Source organism: Gymnogyps californianus, chromosome 1 (assembly GCF_018139145.2).
Source record: "Gymnogyps californianus isolate 813 chromosome 1, ASM1813914v2, whole genome shotgun sequence".
Taxonomy (NCBI): Eukaryota; Metazoa; Chordata; class Aves; order Accipitriformes; family Cathartidae; genus Gymnogyps; species Gymnogyps californianus.
Window position 1 is genome coordinate 154,774,320 of NC_059471.1, and position 11,014 is coordinate 154,785,333.

The 11,014-nt window shown below is 38.2% G+C and overlaps 1 protein-coding gene across 2 annotated transcripts in view; it reads left to right on the top strand.

Moving 5' to 3' along the window:
• Positions 1-9,877, top strand: part of BRAF (B-Raf proto-oncogene, serine/threonine kinase) — an 81,013-nt gene extending 71,136 nt beyond the window's left edge. For both annotated transcript variants that reach the window (XM_050893735.1, XM_050893744.1), the window contains 3 exons: positions 2,158-2,292; positions 3,160-3,313; positions 9,781-9,877. In XM_050893735.1, the coding sequence (XP_050749692.1) occupies positions 2,158-2,292; positions 3,160-3,313; positions 9,781-9,803 (312 nt within the window). In that variant the 3' untranslated portion in view covers positions 9,804-9,877. The remainder of the gene's footprint in view (positions 1-2,157; positions 2,293-3,159; positions 3,314-9,780) is intronic.
• Positions 9,878-11,014: the final 1,137 nt, after the last annotated feature.

The window sequence follows — 11,014 nt, forward strand, 5'->3', positions numbered from 1 at the left end:
GGAGTATATGACTTTCCAGAGTGTGTGAATCCTGTAAGAAGATTACTTAATTGTGAACAAATATTCCTTAAATCTAATGATACCACACACCTGTAATGTGTCTCCACAGGACAGGCATGTTAGCGAAGGCATATCTGATTCATTATTTCTCTGTCTAATCTGAAAATAGTATCTATGCATCAAGATCTTTGGTGTAAGCTATTCCATGTCTGGGCGGTGATATATTTATGTTGTTTCTGTGTCCGCATCCCTTGTTTTTTCACTGTCAGTACTTGAGAATTGCAACCATAGCAACGTTCATCTGTGAATGCCATTTTATAAGGCTGCTTCCATATCTGTCAGAACACTTCATCCCAATTCATCAAATTTGGAGTGACTCCTTTTTTGTTATTATTATTATCATCATTATTTTTATTTTTAATTGTTTTTGCCTTTTGAAAGAAGGAAAATGTCCAGATTCCTGGCCAGATGAATATAGCCTTCTAAAAGCAGTATTCAGGCATTGTTTTGGTTTGACCTTTTGAGATCGGAAAGATGAACCCAGTCATGTGGGTGCTCACAATTGAGTGCTGAAACAAATTTTAAATTGCAAGTGAAGCCAACATATAAAATGTGATTGAATGTCTTCAGTTTTATCACTCCCAGTCTATTGTCTGAAAAGATGTAAATATTGCTCACTCTCTGTTGGTGCATCTACATCAGCTACTATGACACAGCTGAGATTCTTAGTGAGCAAAGCATTGTTCTTGTTACAGCTCAGAGTGTTTCTCTCACCTTAACAGATTTTTCTAGACAGACTAGGACTGTTCTTGTAGTGATATTCTCTTTTCTCTAGTTAAAATGAAAGTTTAATCCCTGTATTGTTTGTAAAGAGAGTATCGGAAACATAAATAATAATTAATTTTGAATGTTTTCAACTTAGTGTAATTATTTAGAAAAGAGTAACTTCTACATGATGATAAGTCTCATTGCAGCAGAGGTAAGGGATGGGGTAGACAAGTCTTTACTATGAAATGCTGCTCTGGCACATGGGGATTTCTAAAGAAACCATATGGGAGTTTTATACTCCTTGATGCCAACACAGATGCAACTGAATCAGAAAGTTGAAAAAGGACCAGGATTGTGTTAGTATAAATAAAATGTATAGCTTGCTTGAGATGTGGGGTTTTTCTGTTGGGTTTTTTTGCCAGTGTCAAGATATGAAATAGTTACACTTCATTAAATATAAGGTATGATACACCTGCTTGGTCTGTCTGAGTATTCAGAAAAAGTGGTGATTATCTGCTGCAGCATGAATGGATCTTTGATTAGCTAGTTTGAAAGGGCTTTTTAGTGTCAGCACAACTGCAATACTCAAACCGCATTGCATTTGACCTTGGCTTGACATGATGATGTTTGATATTTTTTTTATATATCCAAGAGAACATTAACCATATTTATGCTTTGCTTTCCTGCTTTCTATTCATTTACTTGTGTTTTATGCTTAAGTTTTATCCTTAGGTGAAAAATATAAGCCTTCCATGTTAAAGAAATTACTGTAAAAATACAAAGCCTTTCTGTCTCCTCTTCTGCAGAGGAGAGGCAGTTTCTCATTTTCTTTTGTGGCTTTTTTTTGGGGGTGGGGAAGGTGGTCAGATGTCAAGAATAAGCTTTTGTGGTGGAAAAGTGTATGAAGAAATTTATTCTCAAAAGGTAAGGTTTTTTAATATCTGAAGTCCATGTGTTTCTTAAAATACCTTTCAGTGTGAACTTGCTGTTGACTTATAATATAAACCAGAATATTTACAGAGTATTTATTTTTAGGCATTCTGTTCCTGCCACAGAGTTGCTTATTCTTGTTTTTGTAACAGTTTTTGACACTGAAGAACCGCTCCTTAGATGGTTATTGCTATAAATGGTAACCATTTACTAGTGTTCAAGTTTCACAGAAATCTCTCTTAGGAGGAGGAGGAAAAATCTATTTTTTTCTCTGTACTGAATAGGTTAGCAAGCATTACTGTAAGAAACTTGGCAATTTCAATACCAGATAATGTTTCCTGGGAGCAGAAAACTTGCTGCTGAGACTAAAATGGTCTAGCAAAATGTTCATCTTCTGTTACTGTTTGTTTTATGGACTCATCTTCCTCCCCTTCCATCTTTTTTTCCCCTTAAATAAAGATAATTTTTATGGTGGGACGAGGATACCTATCTCCAGACCTCAGCAAAGTACGGAGCAACTGTCCAAAAGCTATGAAGAGACTAATGGCAGAATGCTTAAAAAAGAAAAGAGATGAGAGACCCCTTTTTCCACAGGTGAGAAATGTTCCTCTTTAGTTCTCAGTAGACTTTACAATTCAAATATTAAAAATGAAGATCAGTTATGAACTCACTGGCCAGTTCAAAAGTTTTTTGATTAGTGCTATAGCATGACTTCATAAGGAGTACTGGTTCAGTACCTGGCTAGTGATGTTTAATTAGAAATGTTTATTTTCTATTCAAAAAGCAGGTATTAAAATGACCTATGTAGTTGGAAAAGAATTTATGTGTTGGAGAAAGTTTCAACTGGGAGACCATGAAATTAATAATCGCAATTAGAAACACAAATTAGAACTTGGTGTATGTTCTCAGAAATCTTTATACCCCCCTCCTTGCTCTCCCCCAAGCTTTATGAAGGGAAACTGATAGTTTTGTCACAAAACTTGATTGATCATGCTTGCTGAGGAAGGTTTGGATTCTAAAAGCTTGGGGGGAACCTTATTTTTTTTTGTTTTGAATGTCACCAAAGCGTTTTCAAAAAATAAGGAGCTCCCCCTGCTGGCTTTATGGTAAATGGTATTAAGCAAACTCCTGCCAAAGCTGTGTTTATTTGCAGCGATGGTAGGTATAGGTACTAGTGCATAAACAAGGAGGCAAATAAAAGGCAACTATATTCATTATACTTACAGAGGGAAATCAGTGTGCCCTGTTAAAGGAGAAAATGAGACAGTTTCGTCCCAAAATGTCCTTCTCAGCTTTTTGAGGATATAAACATCAGACTGCAATGCAGTAATCTATTTTTAAAAGTTTCTGTTTAAATTTGTGTATAAATATTTTTCTGTAGTTAATTGATGTTCTGCCTTTGGTTTTAAGAGTGTTACAACTTTGGAACAGATTTGATCGCTTGTTTTCTACTTGCTTTAGATTCTTGCCTCCATTGAGCTTCTGGCCCGGTCATTGCCAAAAATTCACCGCAGTGCATCTGAACCCTCATTAAACCGGGCTGGCTTCCAGACAGAGGATTTTAGTCTATATGCTTGTGCTTCTCCAAAAACGCCCATCCAAGCAGGGGGATACGGTGGGTTTCCAGTACACTGAAAAAAAATGTGAAAGCATGTGCCTGTGTGTCTGTGTGCTAGTGTGTTCCTGTGAGTGCAACACGTGTATGTTCTCAGTTCCTACCAGCTATGGTTTTAAGGTTTACTGAGGGAATGAAGACTCACTTCGTAACACTGGGCATTGAATGTCTCGAGCACAAAGTCTGTGTTGGTAAGGAATGCCCTGGGAACAGCTGACACAAGAAGAATTATAAGGTCATATAAGAGAGATGGGAAAAGTCACTTCAAAACAAGCAAAAATCCTCTTAAGGCCATTGGGTGTCATTTTTGCTTGCCTGTGTCATTTTTGCCTAGTTTATTGATTGGAATTAGTTACTCAGGAGTGTATTTGATTTTAATCTACTCAGGCTATGGTGTTTTGGTTTTTTTCTTTTACTGCAGCTGAGGTCATTATATTTGAGCAATAGGCTTTAGATTCCTCAGTTAGTAATGCTACTTATATGTGGGCAACAATTGGAAAAATAAACTTATCTTCAAGGCTGAGCACAGTCAAAACTTCTTGTGGTCAGCAGAAGCAAGCAGATAGAACACAGAATCCAAAGAAAGACCTTAGTGACCTGTGACTCTTATTTTGCAAGTTGAAGTTTAAAATAGTGCTGTTTAGAGAACATCTCTTCTTGCAGAGGAGTGGTGGCTTGGGGGTTTTTTTACTTTTTATTTTTGCCTAAATACTCTGACCTGCTATAGTGTAGACCATCTCAAAATGTTCTATTACAATAGAAGAAATTCTGAATCTGCTTTTGCTGAACTGCAAGAATATTACTGGTAATGGTGCTTGTATCCTTCAATTAGCATGGATTTCAAAACTTTAAAAACATTTTAAATCTCGAGCATAACCAAGTACTTTAAGAGAAAAATAATAGGAAAAGAGGATTTGAAAAAGCAGTTGTTTTCATGGAAATCAGTATTATACCATGAATTCTGTTAAGATGAAAGGTTTTAATTACTTTAATATTGTTAAGAATAGCACTGAACATGCTTCTGTTCAGTGACAAATTGGTTTTTTCACTTCCATATAAAAGCTGCTAGTTTGACTAGAAGTGAATCAGTTAGACTAGATATCTAACTGAGAAAGCTAGACACCTTACCAAGATCCTGTCAGCTCACTTTAAAGATTGTATTTTTCTCTGGAGCATTCCTCTGGAACAGGTGAATCAGAGTAGTGGTTCATGTTATATCAGTCTTTGATGTCAGATATGAAAACAGTAATGTTATTGACTGTGTTCTTGCATATTTTGAAATTAGTTATGTGGTTTTGCTTGTTTTAAACTGCTAAGCTATTAATTTTCACAAATTCTTCTGCATCGGAAATAAGTTATTGCTGTTCTTGTTAGGACTTCAAGGGCCAGGAGTGTTCTTAATGGCTTCTGATTTACATACTTACAGAGAAGTTTACATGTTGCTAGCAATACGTTTTTGAAATAGATCAGGAATTCAAAAAAGGTTTTCTGCTGTCTGGCAACTGAGCCTTTTAAAACAGGAGGCAGAGTTAGAGAGCTTGAAGAGATGTAGGCAATTTCTGCATTTTCTGGCCAGATTCTAATGGTCTTTTTGGCTTCTGCTGTTGGAACTGTTTGGAAACTAACTTTTCTCTTCTCATTTTGTTAGTCAAGAAAATTCAGCTGTTGAAATCTCTATGGAAATAGTTACGGAGGACGAAAGTTGTTATTGTTTTAGAAAATCTGTTTCCCATCTTTCTGGTAGCTTCACTTCATTTTGGCAGGCTTATCTTAAAATGAAAACAGGATTTAAGTGGTTTTTTCCCCTCTTACTCATTAATTTTTTTTTTATTCTAGACAGTGAGGAGGAATGCTTCTTAAGCTTTGGGGTATGGTATTCAGTACAGGCTACAATGCCCATCTCAGTAAGAGCAAGAGGATGCTGCTGGGTCTCCTGCAGAATCTAGAAATGTGGCATCCCACATAGAAAAGGCTTAACCACATGGGGAGTTACGGAGAGTGCAGAACCATCATCACTCCCCTGCCCAGGCTTACTTTTTTTCAGGTCTGCCAGATCAGTTCAAACAAGTTATTCCTTGGAGTAGTGTTATCCTCCTTGTTGTTAAGATTGTTCTTCTGTGCTATAGGAGCTACAATTACGGGGGAAAAAATGCTGCCATCCTCAGACACATTTTGCCCCGTTTCCTGCTGTATGGTCAGTGCATTAGACTTCTTCCTGTGTCACCTGTTCTTACATGTTGAGCACGGTTTGGGATCCATGGCCATAATGTGATCTTAGCTTCTCACTAAACATTTTATGAAGCCTAAAAGGAGGCTGGTTTTTGTGGAACATTAACTTTATCTGACATAAAGGCATTTAGGAGTTGAACTTCTGTAGTTTGTAATTGCTGCTTCAGCGAGATTTGGGAACATATGTAGGACGAAGATGCCTAAATACACCTGTGGATTTGGGTCAGTGTTCTCAAAGATGCAACTCAGCTATATTGTTTAGAAACAGATACCTATCAATCCTGAAAACAGGTCTGTAGGATCCCAGGCTTTTCTGGAGGCATAGCTTATACTGTGTGAGATTCCTTTTTTCTTTACTTCCCTGCATCTCAGTATAGAAACAAAATCTGTCTTGGTACCTTCTAGGAGGACCAGATCCTCATAAACACTGCTGTATATTCTTCTGAGGATACTAATTATCCACATCAGTGCATGTTCCAAATTTTTATTTAGCCAGTGGATGGTATCCATACTAGAAGATCAGCGCAAGATCCAACAGAAAACTGCCTCTTTGTTTTCTGTGTCTGTGAATGTAACTCAGGCAAGGTGTTGGAATTTGGTGTTTCCCTTTGATAAGTCAGTTACTTTCTACTTCAGTAGACAAGGCTGGCACGGGCCTGAAAGGGAACCATTCTTCTCCTTATGATTCTTCTGAGAAGCATGGTGTCTACCCCAGGATAAGGAGTACCATTAAGATGTTATGTATATACCTTAGTAACCTCATGAATCGAGATAACTTATAAATTTGTGAGAGTAGAGATTGGTAACTGCATCTTAAATCCTTCCAGGAATCATGGGCAACAGGTTCGCTTAGAACATGCCCTTACAATATATTGTTTGGACACAACTTGAAAGAACTTGATCATCTGTTTGGTACAAATTTTTTGAAAGTGTGCATTTAAAATACTTTCCACTTGCTTTGCACATGATGAGCGTGAAAAGACTGTAGCAACTAACTTGAAAGGGCTCTGTAAGAAGTGTAGATTTTCAAATGCTATCCATTCTTTGGAAAGGAATTTCTTTGTTACCGGTCAAAAGCAAGTATCTGAAGTTCTGCTTGGTAAAAAGCACATCGGATGTCTGGCTTACAATGAATAAAAATGTCTGTTGTTTTTTTTTCACATCCCACATCACTAAGTATGTGGCTTCATAGCTTCACGGTAAGCTGATGTCATTTGGAGCAGCCACGACCCAGCTCCTTACCCTTGCGCTGGCAGATGCTCTCCAATTCCATGAGTCCATGTCACGCAGTTGAGTGGGTTCCCTCCACCATCAACAAAGCAGCTCTCCAAAAACTGGTTAGAAAACACTCCTTGCCCACCAGCCTGAGCTCGCATTTGCTAGGTCAGCTCCTTGAGCCATCTTGCCTCAGGGCCAGATAGTGCCGCTGTGGCAAAACGGGCAGGTCCTTGCTCTACAGCTCAGGTCAGGAGGGAGAGTGGGACTGCAGTAGTCCCAGTTTAGATTAGCATTGGCTGTTACAGAACTGTGTCCAAAGACTTAGCAGGGCACAATCAGGATGATCCTGTTCCTGCAGGACAGGGCATATTGGGTCATGTTGCTAAAGCCGTCTTCATTTCGTCCACTCATTGCTCTCAGGCAAGACCTTCCTGTCCTGCTAGAAAACGGTGAATTCACAGTTGAGGTTACTTCATTTATCTGTATGCATCTAAGTCTCAGGAAGAGGTTGCCTGTGTTCTCTCTCCCTCTCCTACAGATGGGGTTTCTTTCAGAAGATAAAAAAACCAGCTCCAGATATTTTGCATCTTCAGAATAGAAATGGTGACATAAAGCGTTTTAGCTGCTCCTCAGAAAGTCCTGTTGACACCTAGCAGGATGGAAGATTCCTGTATGTGGATAGGTGTAGCCATCTACATTCCTCATCTAGGGAAAGCTGTTACTGATAACTGCATTTTATACATGTTCAAGCGACATAATCCCATTATTAGATGAATGTGTCACCTATTTTTGTCTCCTATTGATTTGAGGTTGGATTAACACCTGAATTTTGAAAGGGGAGATTTAGCATTAGCTTGTCAAAGAAAATGTCTTTACTAAGGTTTTATTTAAATGGCAGAAAAGTCTGAAAATCACCTTTTTATAGTTACCATTCTATCTGAAATGCTTCTTCACTTCTCATCCTGTTTTTCCATTGCCCTTTCCCAATTAATGGTTCATTTTTTATCTTCTGAAATCCCTGTACGACTATTAAAAGCTGAATTATTACCAGAAATGGGCAGAAGGACAAGATGAGTAATGAGGGAGCAATCTCTTGTTTATAAATTGATCTTTAATCAGCAGTTTAGGAAGGCAGACTGAAAAATAAATTAAGTAGAGCATGTTTTGAAAGTGTAGCTAAGCATGAATGTCATTCTTAAAAATTAGCCTCACAGGCAATACTTGATGACTTTTTTGTCCTCCTTCTCTTAAAAGAAAAAAAAGTAGAAAAATTGAGGTGTTTCTAGAAGATAGTGTGAAGAGAGTTGGGAGATCGGTGAAATGTGTCAGAGAGAAGCAAGAAAAATTATCAAATATTTAGAGTATTTTAGAGCAAGGGGTTTATCTGTTGGTAGAACTAGTAAAATAGGCAATTAGATCCATTGTGACGTTTTTATTCTTTTGTTGTTATAACTTAAACCTACCACCACAGTCTATCAAGACACATAGAGCTTGAGGTCTGTCACAGCCCCCTGTGCCAGCCACCCTTACTTTAGACCTTGGGTGTACTCCCTTCTTATTTCCTATGACACACAGAGCCTTCTCCCCTCTCCCTGCTTTCTTCATGTTCCCTTAGGGCAGCTGGATCAGCTGTTCCTACCAGGCCCTGTAGATGCCTTTTCTTCCCCCTCCTCGTGCAGACTGCTGATCACTCTTCTTCGTTCTCTTCTTTATAGAGCAAGACGTTCCATGGGATTAATGCTATCAGCCTAAAATTCTGTTTGCAGGGATGTTTCTGGTTTGTTTCCAATATTCAGAATAAGAATCTTGAGAAAAAACAAAGCCAACAAAACACTTGCTCTTGAAAGGACGGAAGGACACCAAGATAGGCAGCAGTTGTTTGGATGTAATGGCATTCAACACGCTTCTGTTGAACAGAACAAAGGGTCTCTTATGCCTGCTTATCACTCCTTCGTTATTAGGAGAGCTCTGAGGAGTGCTGTCAAGAAAGGGGCATAAACTAACCCAAAATTCATGTGAAACCCGACACAGGGAAGTTATATGTACTTTTCTTTTTCTCTTGCTCCTGAGTCTTTTTGGTTAAGCATAGTTGGACACCCCTCCCTAAAAATCCTATAGAATACAATTTTTTTGTGGGTGGCAGGGAAATTTTTTGACTAGAGTATAAGATTAAGAGGATGAGTATCTTCGATTCAGCTTCTATTCAATGTTCTGGCAAACTTCTTAAGACTTTGGGCAGCGATTTTACTCTGTGCCATAGTTTCATCATCTCTGAAATGGGACTACCAGTCTAACGGCATGCTGACACTAAATAAACTACGTAGAATTTCAGATCATTGCATGTGAAAGCACTGCATAGAATTATTGTTTATTCAGTAATTCTGAAGGAAGCATGGGGTTGCTTTATTTGTTGTGCTGCCTATCAGTGAGGCCTAATTTCTGGTCTGGGAGCGAGTAGACAATCTCACCATTCTTATTTTTCTCACAGTAGGTTGCTATGTTGGTCTCCAAACCAGATCCTAGCATTCTTTAATACTGGTTTAATATTCAGGCACTTTACTGTATATAATCTTTAAAGGTTAACGGGTGCGTCAAATAATTCTTTGTTGCTAAACCAGTTTTACACCAGAATAGAAATTAGTTTGCAGTCTGATGCATCTGTTGCAATTGTTGCTTTTCAGGAGGATATATGTGCAATAAGGAGTTTAAAGTGAAATTAAACTGACACATTTTATTTTCAAATGCATGATGAATTAGACTTTGCTTGAACTTTCAGACCTCTATCTTGGGAAGAATGGGTACAGCTTGCTTTCAAGAAATTCTTTTTCGGTAAAATATGCTGGGTCTGTCTGTATTCAATGTTCTCTCACTGTGTATTCTTTTGTGCTTTAATTTTAACAGTTTGCATTTTTTAACATCTTTTATATTCAACCTAATGTTCAACTGGTCTGGAGAAGATCTCTGACCACCTAGTAACTGAAATCACCTTTTTAAACTAAGCTCTTGTCCTCCCTCTACAGGAGAATTTGCAGCGTTCAAGTAGCCACAGCACCATGGCAGCACTCACTCTGTTATTTAAGTCTTGTGTTCCTACAGTTTCTTAACATCAAAACTCTATTCTGCTCCGCAAAACCTAAAGTAATTTAGAAAAGATATCCATAAGCTTAAAAGTGGAGCAGAATGGAACTGCCAGTCCAACACAATGGGAAAAAGTACCTTTTTGGGAACCAGAATCCTCTGCTGCCAGTGTTTCTCCTTCAACACAAACCACCACGTGCATTCGGAGACCCGCAGTGGCTGCCTGTGCCGTTGGCATCATTCCCAGGAGAGAGGAGAGGGCGCTCGTGGTCTGACTGTGGTGCTCGGGCATGAGGGGATGGAACTGCTGCTGCAACTTAGGAGACTTGCTTTGGATGGTCTGCCGGTCGGCTTTCTCCCTCTAACAATGTACCATCAGAGGCTGAGAATCTGATGAGTGCTAATTTAAAAGAATCATCCTCCGTTCTGATCTTTTTTTTTTTCCCTGGTGTGCTCACTGATTTATGGACAATGCAGTATCCCCTTTTCACTGTATTACAATGTCAAACACCTAAATCTGTCTATATTATTGAGTTGTATTTCAGTAAAATTAAAAGCATGGGGTGATGGGAGCTGGAGAAGATGTTACTCTAAAGGCGAAGAGGTTAATCTGAAGGAAAAGGGGATGCTGCTGCACCTTTTTTCAGATTTACTTTATCACTTCTTCAAAAAACAAACAACCACCACCAACCTTAACCTTGTTCCTTTTCCAGTATTTTCTTGGTGTGTGCATATACAACATCTTTTAGAAGGATTAGGTAGATCCTTCTTTTGTTGGTCCAGCAACAAACTGAAGTTTAAAAAAAGAAAATGTAGCGAGATTGTCCTCTCTTTTATTTTTTTTCTTTTGTATCATATGATACAATGTATTTATCAAAGATGCTACCACAGCATCTGAAGTCTGTAGAATTCCTGATACAGACTGTTAATGGTGTATGTACCTACTTTAAAAGTTTTATTTTAAATGAGGGTGCAGGTTAATGCCAGGTACCTTACCAATATGTAATGTTTTCATAAATGGGGAAAAAAGTTCTCAGGTTGAATTGAATACAAATACAAAACCCCCTAGAATTAGACATTCCGAAAATTATGTTTTGGTACTTTCAAGAGCTTTTTTTAAAGGATTTTTATCCTGTTAACTAAACGTCCTCTGATAAGTGTGTGTGTAAATGTGGA